Below are 11617 nucleotides of genomic sequence, written 5' to 3'. Positions count from 1 at the left end.
TATCTATTTTTTAAAAGTTAAATTATATTTTTTCTTCTTTATTTTTTAAAATTTAATTAAATTTTATCATTTTTAAAATATTTAATTTGATTCTTTAATTTTAAAAATGTCTAATATTATCTTTTATCTAAATTAATATTAATGATATTAATAAAATTAAATGAAAAGACAATAACGAATATTTTTTAAAAATTAAGGACTAAATTGAATATTTTTAAAATGACGGAATCAAATTGAATTTTTTTTTTGTTGGTTCGTTCTTGGAGTCACTACGTTGGAGGTATCTCAAAGGGTGAGATAGCTGGCCGCGTTAATTCGAACCCCTGACCTTACTTAAGCGTGGATCAACCCCTACCATTGAACTACACGCTTGAGATTTGTCTAAATAAATTTGAGTACTCTATTACTTACTTTAATAAAATCATGAATAACAACAAATTGAGTAGTTAAAATTAAAAAAAAAATCATAAAATGAAGGAATTATTTGATAAAAAACTGCTAAATAAATAAAATAAAATTTTAAATTTATTGAGATAATAAAATGTTAGATAATTTTTATTTAATTTAATCATTTAATTTGATCTCATTTTTTAAAATAATTTAATTTTTAAATAATATTTAATGTTTTCCTCCGTTCAATTTTATTAATGTGTCAATTTAAAAAAGGAAAGATAATATTAAATATTTTTAAGAAATTAAAAAATTAAATTGAATTTTAAAAATAAAAAGAAAAAAATATAATTTTTTTTTCAATTACATAGTTTTTTATATTGATATATGATATGGTTTGTGGCATGACATAATTTTCTTTTTGGTTTGGAGAGGAAGAAACTTAACAAATGTTTACTAAAAAATCTGCATTTAAACTTTGAAGGGTTTGTATTTAGAAATCCAAAGGTAAATGAAATGAAAATGGAATGTCTGATGGAATATGAGGTGCAGGTGAGGCGCACCCATCACAGTCACAGAGAACATAACTTGAAATCGTAACCGTTGGTTGATTCCCATCTCACTTTCTGTATTCTGCCTTTTGCGAAGGAAAAGTGAAACGAGAAATGGTAAAGTTAAAGATATTTTTGACTCACACCACTCAACCAAAACCCTAGTCAGTAGTCAGAGTCACTCACACCTTTTCCATAACACACAAACCTCTTCATTCTCTCGCTCACACCACTGCACGCTCTTCCGCTTTTCTCTCACTCCGTACTATCTTCCACAATTTTTTCATTTATTTATGTATTTTTCATTTTCGTTACTTTATTCTGTAATTTGATTCGTGTGGATCGTTGATCAGTTACTTCCAGAGCTTATTATGACATTTGTTTCTCATTTCTGGCTTAACCGATTCATGAATTAACCGCATTCGGTGTTTGCGTTTATTTGTTTTGTTTTGCAGGATTGACCATGGCGGACGAAGGTGTTGCCAACGGCGTCGACGATCAGTACGCCGAGGAATTCGCGGCGAAGATCGCGGCGTTGCAGCGCGAGCGAGACGAATTGCTGAGAGACAGCGTGGCGAGGAAGGAGGAGATCAAGAAGCTCACGGCGGAGCTCGACGGACTGAGGAGCGACGGCGCGGAGACGAGTGAGAAGATCGGGGAGATGCAGAGAGAAGTTGAGCAGTCGCGTGAGGCGGCGAAGGTTATCGCCGCGAGGGCGGCGGACCTGGAGACGGAGGTGACGAGGCTGCAGCACGACATGATATTGGAGATGAGTGCGGCGGAGGAGGCGAGGATGGACGCTGGGGAATTGAGGAATGTATTGGGAGAGAAGGAGTCTAGGGTTGAGTTTCTGGAGAAGGAAGTGGCAGGGTTGAAGAAGTTGAAGGCGGAGAGTGAGGTTAGGGTAAGGGATTTGGAGAGGAGAATTGGAGTTCTGGAGACTAAGGAGATTGAGGAGCGGAACAAGAGGATTAGGTTTGAGGAGGAGATGAGGGATAAGATTGATGAAAAGGACAGGGAAAATAAGGGGTTTAGGCAGAAGGTTGAGGAGTTGGAGAAGGTTGTTGCTGAGAAGATATCTGAGTTGGAGGATTCGGTTAAGCAGAAATTGAGGTTGGAGGTGGCACTTGCAGAATCTGAGGAGAAAGCAAATAGTTTGGAGTCGAGTATTCTTCAATTGCGCGAGGAAGCCAAGGAAGCCGAGAGGGTGATCATATCTTTGAATGAGAAGGCGGTTGAAACGATCGATAGAAGTGTAAATGGTGTACACGATGATGAAGGGAAGGGGTTGAAGTTGCAGTGGCCAGTGGTGGCAGTAGGGTCTACTGGAGCTGTTGTTGCAGCAGCTGCAGTAATCTATGTGTGCTACGGGAAACGGAGGTGATTTTCTGGGGATAGGGTGGTCAATGAAGAAGAGAGATTTGATCGGGAGGTTGTAGAGGTTAGATTCACCAGGTCTTTAGTCACATATATGCTGCAATTTTGTTACAAAATAATGCTTCTCTGGCTTTTGTTTTTAAGCCTGTGAATTTGTTATTCATCTCGAAGTTGACATGTTTGGTGTTGTTAGTTGTTTTTACTTGTTACGACGATCAAACCATTGTGTGTGTTGGATTTAATAAATAGGTTGTGAAACTGAGATTAGTTGTTTCTTTGTGTTTAGTTTTGACCCTTATTAGCTTATCAAGTATCACCTCTTGTTAAGTTGTTCAGTTTCTGAAGTTGATTTATGTGCATCTAGTCTTTAGTCTTTTCCATGGTGATTTTCACAGCATGTCTTTGAATGTAGAACCCAGCTGGTGAATTATATGATGTTTCAGGATTTGATGTTGGTGTCATTTTGATTCTATTTGATGGGTTTGGAGAAGCTGTTGCAATGTCCTCAGAGAGATTTTTTTTCTGGTCTTGCTCTATTCTTTTTCATTCTTGTATCCCATTTGTTGTGATTGTGTTCCGAAGAATTTGTTTTTGGTTGAAAGCTTTTTTCAGTTGTAGTTGTAGGTTGTGGTCGGTTGGGCGTATGAAAGCGTTGATTTGCATTGCCTTTCTACTTTCTAATGGTTTCTGTTTAGTTGACTAGTACTATTAATTAACCTTTTGCTTTAAGCTAAAGAGATACGAGTCTATTTCGTGAATTTGAACATAAATGTTAAGCATAAACTAGTGTAGACTGCTATGCTGACTTTAGATAGATACTATTACTAAGCTACTGTTTAACTGCTTAGGAGGCGAAATTATGTGAGTCTGTAACATGTTTCTGGTGGAATTTAACTTTCGTTTCTGCAGTGGAAGAGACAAATAAGGAAGCAGACACAGATTTTTGTGTTTTCTTAACTTCAATTTTCATCAATATCTGAATCCACTTGATGCGATCATGTGGTTTATGATCATCTAAGTAAGTTTGTTTATATAAATCCCCTTAATTTGATGGGCGAATTTTGTATTTATCTGTTTTAATACGATTCTGATGTGTAAAAATCTCGCATAAAATAGTCTATTTTTAACAATCACCGAAAATGCAATGTCTTGAGAAGGACTGGGCGCAGGTTGCCATCTGTTTGGAGTGCGTTTTGAGAGATAATAATGGAATAATTTATTTATTTATTTTGAAAAAATTCCAATGTTTTTAGATGAAATATTCTATTTGGTGGAGAATTTACAAATAATTTGAAATTTTAACATTTGTAAATTTTTTTAATGGTGTGTTTAGTAAATTTAAACATTTGTAAATTATATGTTAATTTATGTAGATTTAAATCAATATATAACATATTTTTATAATTATTCATCAATTTAAATTAATGAAATAAAATAATTTTTAAAATTTAAGAATTTTAAATTTAACAGTTGAATTGTTAAAATTTGTTGTATAATATAAGTTATTGACTAAAGATTTATTTTTGAAATAAATAAAATTTTCATCTTTATATATAATTTCACGTATGTATAATTAATTATATAATTGATTATATATATTTATATATTTTTTAATTTTAAAAATAAATAAGTTAAAAATAAATATAAATAATAAATACAATGATTATAATAATAATATTTAATAAGTTGAAATTTATTGATATTTTTTATTTAAATCAATATAAATTAATTAAAAAATTATTTTTCTTCTATTTTTTTCAAACAATTTTAATTTTTATTATATTTTTTCGCTTCTTTTTATTTCTTTTCTCTGTTATTACCTTAATGATAGCCATTGTTTTATTTTATTTTTTGATTTTCAATTATATATTTTTGTTTTATTTTTAATCAGAAAATTGTCACTTGTTTTATCTATTTCTTGCTTTTAAATATTTGTACAATAAATGAACTATTGTTTTTAGTAGTAATGTATAAATATTTGAAAACATGAATTTGATTGAAAATAATGACATTTTTGTAACTAAAAATGTTTTAAAAAATAGAAAATGAATTTTTTTTATTTGTGGTTTCGTTTGTTGATTTTATTTTCTATTTATATAAGATTCAATTACATAATTCATAAAGATTAAAAAAATAATTAATTGAATTTATAACAATAAATGTGTCTTATTTATATATTTTCTTCTAAAATAACTCACCTTGGGTAATGCTGAATGTAGATGGTAGCGCTCTCAGAATCTTGGTCATTTTGGGTTTGGAGGTTTGGTGTGAGACTCGAAAGGTCAGTTTTTATTTAAATTTTTTGGAAGTCTTTGCATTTCGAACAACATTCATGCAGAGATTATAGCTCTTGTAAATGGGTTAGAGTTATGTTGGGAGAGGAGGTTCTCTCATGTCCAGTGTCAATTAGATTCTCTTTATCTGGTTCAGCTTGTTCAAGAGGGAACCAACCCTCAACATCGTTATACAAATGAGATTACACTCATCCGAGAGATATTGGGTAGATCATGGAGTTGCTCTCTCACTTATGTGTTTCGAGAAGAGAATTCTTGTGCGGACTGGTTGGCAAAGAAAGGTTCGATGTTAGACACTTCCATAGTGACCATTGAAAAAACAGAGATTGTTCTTCAATTGTTATTAGTTGCAGATGCATCAAGAACTCCCTATCCTCGCTTGTAGGGTTGGATTGTTTTGTTTAGGTTTCTTTTAGTTTGATTTTTCTTTATTTTCTTTCTTTACATTTGTCACAAAAAAAAAAAATTTTCTTCTAAAATTATTCTTATATTATTATTTTTAATTAATACTCATTTTTTCTAACCAATTAGTATGCATATCTTATATTATTTATCTCTTCTAATTAGTACTCACATTTATTTTAACCAATTAAAGTACATATTTTTTAAAGAATTTACAATTAAAACATTTTATCAAATTAAGATAATACACTTGAATCAAGTATATTTTAATCTTAAAATAATTAATATATAAAATAATATAAATTACATCTTATATAAAAAAAACAATTATTTTGAAATTTTCTTATAACTAGGGAGGAAGGTATTGGAAAATGAAAATAGTGTCTCAATGTTGACCTTGATTGAATTTAAAGGTGAGGGTTTACTCGTTTAATAACTGGTTAAAGTTTAGTTGGTAGATAATGACTTGCTTAAATTTAAAATAAAATGGATTCATTTAAAGTGGTACTACTACAAGGTCATTTTCCCGAAAGAATAATAATAAATAAATAAATAAATAAAGACTAGGCACTGTAAGTTTATTGAGGTATTAAATTATAAAATCATTGTCTCTATTTTTTGGCTTTGGATTCGTAAGACTGTGTGGTAAGCAGCAGCTAGCGTTATAGCTACGCAGTATCGGCCTTTAATTTTTGGGCCCAACACCACCCAAATCTTATCACTTCCACTGCATTTTGAACCCTCAAAATTCTGAAAAACAAAATTTTTGTTTTAATTAAGAAGAGGATTCAGAGAGAGAATTCTTTATGCGTTTCACACATAACTTTTCCCTGGATCGGTGTGAAAGTCTGGTAGAGAACTCTTGCTTTTAATTTCATTTTGATTTTTTTTAAAGAATTAAGTAATTCTTTTATACATAAAATTATGATTAACTTTATGAGAGGTTAAATATTTAATTTTATTGATAAACTACATTTTAAATTTGTATAAGTACTTTTTTTTGAACAATATTTTTTTTATGTCCATCCACTCATTCAAACTATCAGAAAGTGTTTTCTCACTTTTCCCCCCTTAAATAACACCTCTTTTTACTATTTCTTTCTGTTTTTTTTTTTATTGTCTAAAAAAGTGTTATTGACTGTAACAAATACTATCTTTTGGTTTGATAATTTACTAATTTCCATTCTATAGGGTCTAACATAGATGATTACCGCACACATGGAACTTTTCGACTTTTTGACAAATTTCGTGTAATTTAGTTTTCAAAATTATAAAATACAATGCAAGTTTTGAAAAAATTAACATGGGATTAACCATACTCGTCATATATAACTTGCAAAAAGTTTTTTATTTTTTATTTTATATTTTAAAGTAGTACATTGATATACAATTTCACGGATCACATTAATCTTTATGAATCAAAATGACTTGAAAATATAATAATAAATTATTATATACTAAAGTAACTGTACAGTTCATGACTAAAGTATACTCAAAAGTTGATATAATAACATTTGTATATACACATCATGTGTTATTTATTTTTAATTTTCAAATGTAACAACTATAAACAAAAACTCATATGATCAATCAAAATGATAATTGATGTGTACATGCAATAATCATGTTTAATGTTAGGAAAATGATAATTGATGTAAAAAGTATCGAAGTATTTATGTAACTAATTTTAGGGGTAAATATATTTTAACAACCATTACTATGAACCTATTGAAGATTCTTTTTTCAAACCTTCTAGTGTTTTAGATAAATCTTGAGTGGCTAACTCATTTGCATTAGGAATTGATGTAGCGGTGTCAAATTCATGTAATCTTTTTGAATTGTTTATTAAAATATTTTATTTAGTTAATTGTTTCCTGCCTAATCTTAAATTCTTGAATTGACTACTCACAATGGAATTAATCTAGTCACCCATGCTTAATAAGATTTCTCCATCGAAGTTAGTTCTCATTGTGCAGTCTTTAAATACCATGTCCTTAAACAAGAGGTTCATAAAAATTGTGGGTCCCATTTGCATGTATTTTTATGAAATAAAGATAAAATATAAGAATGTAGGATTATTTGTAAAACTCTTTAGTAAATTTTTTAGAGTTGCTAGATTTAAAGAGAAATTGCTTAAATTATTAAAAATAAATAAATATAAGTGATTTGAAACTATAGGACTCATTTAGCAACCCAAAAAGCAAAAAAAAAAAAAAAACTTAAAAATCCAAATTTGTGAATGAAAAAAAACTTGATTAAAGAACAAATGTGATCGGTCAAAACCCTATGATAAATTAATTATCAATAAAGTTAATAAATTACATTAGTATAATATTATATCATATCATATTTAAAAAAAATAACTTAAATTTCATCCAAACATGGGACACGTTAATTCATCATTTGAAAGTATGATTTCAAGATAATGGATTTTGATTTTGTAGTTTATTTGTTTAGCTCTTGGCCTTATATGAGAAAAGGTATTTCTGTTGTCTATGTCTTTAACTCTATATATAAGCTACAATAGTAACAATACTGTAGGAAGAAGAATGAAGGGACACATGAACGTACTTCATATATATATATATTATAACGTGATGACTGTAAAATAAATTTTGATAATGAATTATAGTTCATGGAAGTTTACAACATGCCACAACCGAAATGTACCATTCATTTTGTCGTTTTTGAAATGAAACAATGTAAGCACTCTGAAACGAAGCAGGAAAGCACACCAGAACATGCCCCTTAATCTGAGGCACAAAGAATGCACGCAGAACAGATTTTGTCTCCTTTGAAAGGGCACTGTCACAGCCTATGATTGTGCAATGCCTCAATACCTTAGCTCAAGGTTCAACCTTCTAAGATGCTTTGCCCTGTAATATTGAAAAATTAAATAACTAAGCAATTCACAACTTAGAAAATGGCCTAATGAAAAGTTAAATTTGACAAATGATAGGATACTTAAATTTGGCTATTGACAATCTTCAGGTCAATAAGACTCAGTTTTATTATCATCTCAGCATTTAGAAATTTGAATGGACTTAGGCTTTTGAATCTTGATGAGCATCCATTATAAATATATATCAATATCAATATCCCTTGAAATTATTGAACTCAATGTACCATATCTGTAGATTTCTGCAAAATGGCATTTCAAGGACTATTGAATTTGCCTGAGGTGACTACAGAGTTCAGAACCTCTAAAAGGGTCAACAGATTACACAGCCAAAGACTTGGCCAAATAAAAATAAAATAAAACAATATATATATATATATATATATATATATATATATATATATATATATATATATATATACATATATACATATATAGCAATATACTATATAGAAAGGCAAATACAGTTGTGACCCTTTGAACATTCCTAGCATCATGTCAACTGCATCACACCTTTAGTAAAAAGTATAAGCTGATAACCAGCAATGCTAACTATATCGACATAAAATGCATGCTAAATTGAATTCATCATATGACATTCATAAGTAAACATGAAGAAATTTCTGGCAAATAATTTTCAATTCTTTTTGACTTGTTTAGAAAAGGCACTTTTCATTGTTAATTTGTAGGTAATTGATACACAGTTGGACCCCTTCATCTGTTCAACACTGACATAATGAGGCTGCTTAGCCTCTAGTCTTTATTTACGTGACAGCTTATCATTCTCCTTGCAAGGGCCAAATAATTTGAAAAACTACAAATTGAAGTCATATTTTGAAGCTAGTGTAACCAAAACAACTTTAACCCTTATTTTATTGGTTGTATCCTGTTTGAAAGGGAGTTGTAGATTTGTGTTTGAGAAAGCACAACTGCACAACGGCTCTAAAGCATTGTTGTTTCATAACCTACCTTTTTCTCGTTTCAAACTTAACAAGACAAAAAGCAATACAAAGATTCTGATGCCAACTAGACTATTCTCTTTAGTGGGCAAGGCAAAAAAGGAAAATATATAATATAGCCTATATGTCACCAAGTCAAACCGTCAAATATCCCATTATGTTAATATTGTTATAATAGTGACACTTAATACTACTTCAGACCCAATTAATAAGTATGTTATCATAATTGAATGCTTCTCCAATAAGCTAAAAAGTAGTACTAAGAAAATAAGTCACTTTCATGTCCTGAATTAAGTTTCATATTAGCCCTTTTAAATATCTAATTGTAAGTTATTTAGCATTTATTATTGGCCAAAGAAGACCCAAAAAAAATCCTTGGTTGAGGTTTACTCACCTTAAATTATCTACTTCCACCCATCACAATCTCCAACAGTCCACAGCAACTCTTCCAAGAGGAGTTTTCACTTTGAGTCACAGGGCCAATGGTCTATCACACCAAAGAGAATAAGATCATCACATACATAAATGCATATAAAATAACAAAGACAACCTTATAAGTTATAACCAACACTTGCTTAGCACAAACTAAAATTTCTACATGAAACTATCACCAAGTGTGAATCACCCCACCTGATTTTCAGTGCTTTCAGCCTCAGGAACACTAGGTGATGGTTGAGAAGTTTCCTTGGCACTTTCATTTGATGACTCTTCTTGACCACCTGATGGTTCCCCAACTTTCTCATCCAAAGTTGGTTCCAAATCCAATGATTTTTCAATTATGGTTGGAGCAACAATCTTGTCACTTTCATCTGATTTTGCAACACTTGTCTCCACAGTTTCCTCTGAAACCACATCACCAGTTGGAGGCAAAGAAGAATCACCAAAGACTTCACTTGTTTCCTCTTGTAACTTAACTGTCACAACAGAAGACAAAACATTCTCCTCCTCTTCACCAACCTCCATGTCCTTAACAACTGTTTCAACCACTTCAGTTTCTCCTAATCCCTCATTTCCTGAAACTGAAGAGGCCTCATTATTATTATTATTGTCCTCTGAAGGAGCCAAATCTTTTTCTTTTTCCTCTTGTTGTTCCTTCAATTCCAACTCCACAGTATCTGATTCCAATTCCTTTGAACTCTCATCTTGAGCATCCTTTACAGCATCAGACTCAAAAGTCTCAGCAACTGATTCAGTAACATCTTCTTGTGTCTCTTCAACTTTGCTTGACTCAACCAACTCCTCACTTGGTGTTTGTGGTGTCTCTTCATCAACTTCCACAGCCACCTCCTTATCTTGGCTCAAAGATTGTGTCTCTTCGTTCTGAGTGTTTTGCAATGTTCCATTGAGAGATCCTTCCATTTTCTTGCTGTGGTTTGATGAAACAGCTGCCCCTGCAGGTAAATAGAATGAGCCTTGGAAAATGGATGCCAAAGAACCTTTTTCTTGCTTAAGGGGTATAAGACCACCAGAGTGGCCTAATAATTAAACCAGTTTGGTCTAATTGTTTATGAATGAAAAACAAGAAAAGAAAAAGGTGATTAAGTGGTTTAAAACATAGGATACCAAACAAGGAAGAGGTGGACATAAAGAAAAAAGGGGAGACAAGTGGGTAGGCATGGTAGATGGAGAGAGCAATAAAGAGTGTTTGTGTTTGCCTTGGAGTTGATCAGCAGGAGAAGAATGGTGGTTGAGAATGGTCAAAGTTTTCAGTTTCTTTGCTTTTCTTCTTGAAGCAGAAGGCATGGACGCTGACTGGTTGTTCCAAAGAATGGTGGATAAAGATTGGTGTTGGTGTTGGTGTCAATGCCAACAATGTTTCTGTGAAGGGAACTCAAGTGATGATGAAACGTTACGGCTACAATCATTCATTGCCATTTGCCACACCAAAAAGAAAGTGTTTCAACAGTCCCACATCGACTGCAACTATATGTGTACTATTATTGCTTAAACTTGGTACAGTTTATTAGTTTATTCATCTAACTTGAAAATTCCTTCTTGTTTTAATTTTTTTTTGTTATAATTTTCCAAAATTTATCAGAAGACCTAGGTTTTAAAATAACCAAGAAACTGTAACTTAGAAGGGTTTTTTTAATGCAAAGAGCATAAAAGAAATTAATAAAAGTACATTAATAATGTGAAAAAGTATAATGTCATCCATCGTAGAATGTACCATATATGATAGAATTATAATAAATTACTTTAAAAATTATATCAAGATTTAAGAGTTAGAAATTGAAATAAGCTAATCAAGGATTTGTTTAGATAGATTTCTTCTATTTAAAAAATTTAAGAGGACATACTTTTTTAAATAATGGCTCGACGACTTTGTAAAAGTTAAAGTCAGTTTGTTAATCTACTTAAATGTTATTCGTACCGATAAAAAAAATGGGTATATTAAAATTTTTTGGATGACTATGATGTATTCTTAAATATGTTAATCAACTAATATTTAAAGAAAAAATATGTAAAACAAATTATAAATTATAAAAATTAAAATCATTACTACTTAAGACGTGAGACAAGAAAAAATCAGGTTTGTTAGATGTTAGAAAAGTCAAATCTAACTTGTTTATATAATAATATAAACTTAATATGTTCTTCTTGATAACTTATTTAAATGTCCTTTATTTCATTAAAAAGGTTTAATTTGACTTGACATTTTGAGTTATAGAATCTCATAAGATGACTTGAATTTTAATTACACCCTTGTTAAAGGTAAATTTTTAATTAGGTGATAATAGTGAT

The 11617-nt window shown here is 30.7% G+C and overlaps 2 protein-coding genes across 3 annotated transcripts; one reads left to right on the top strand and one right to left on the bottom strand.

The window, feature by feature from the left end:
* The first annotated feature begins 1045 nt into the window (after positions 1-1045).
* On the top strand, positions 1046-2580 carry LOC109795544 (uncharacterized). Of its 2 annotated transcripts, none has more exons than XM_020355081.3 (2): positions 1046-1203; positions 1397-2580. In XM_020355081.3, the coding sequence occupies exon 2, from the start codon at positions 1405-1407 to the stop codon at positions 2323-2325; it is 921 nt and encodes a 306-aa protein (XP_020210670.1). In that variant the 5' UTR covers positions 1046-1203; positions 1397-1404; the 3' UTR covers positions 2326-2580. The 2 variants fall into 2 exon arrangements, with proteins under 2 accessions (XP_020210670.1, XP_020210671.1); XM_020355082.3 differs by having other exon boundaries at positions 1094-1236.
* Positions 2581-7564: 4984 nt separating this feature from the next.
* Positions 7565-10764, bottom strand: LOC109819149 (uncharacterized). Its single transcript, XM_020384772.3, has 4 exons — positions 10528-10764; positions 9503-10263; positions 9267-9359; positions 7565-7890 (listed from the first exon to the last, which is right to left on the bottom strand). Exons 1-3 carry the CDS (start codon positions 10613-10615, stop codon positions 9273-9275), a joined length of 936 nt encoding a protein of 311 aa, XP_020240361.1. The 5' UTR covers positions 10616-10764; the 3' UTR covers positions 7565-7890; positions 9267-9272.
* Between the last annotated feature and the right edge of the window lie 853 nt (positions 10765-11617).

This window comes from Cajanus cajan, chromosome 9, assembly GCF_000230855.2.
Source record: "Cajanus cajan strain Asha chromosome 9, NIPB_CcT2T_4, whole genome shotgun sequence".
Classification (NCBI taxonomy): domain Eukaryota; kingdom Viridiplantae; phylum Streptophyta; class Magnoliopsida; order Fabales; family Fabaceae; genus Cajanus; species Cajanus cajan.
The sequence above is the reverse complement of the archived record's forward strand: the minus strand, read 5'-3'. Positions and strand labels throughout refer to the sequence as shown.

What these genes read in the sequence shown, in the direction of transcription:
- LOC109795544 (XM_020355081.3), top strand. Translation starts at nt 1,405, where the DNA reads ATGGCGGACGAAGGTGTTGCCAACGGCGTCGACGATCAGTACGCCGAG.
- LOC109819149 (XM_020384772.3), bottom strand. Translation starts at nt 10,615, where the DNA reads ATGCCTTCTGCTTCAAGAAGAAAAGCAAAGAAACTGAAAACTTTGACC. An exon ending in TCCTGCTGATCAACTCCAAG is followed by an intron (nt 10,264 to 10,527) that starts GCAAACACAAAC and finishes ATTTACCTGCAG; the next exon opens with GGGCAGCTGTTTCATCAAAC. An exon ending in CTGAAAGCACTGAAAATCAG is followed by an intron (nt 9,360 to 9,502) that starts GTGGGGTGATTC and finishes TTGGTGTGATAG; the next exon opens with ACCATTGGCCCTGTGACTCA.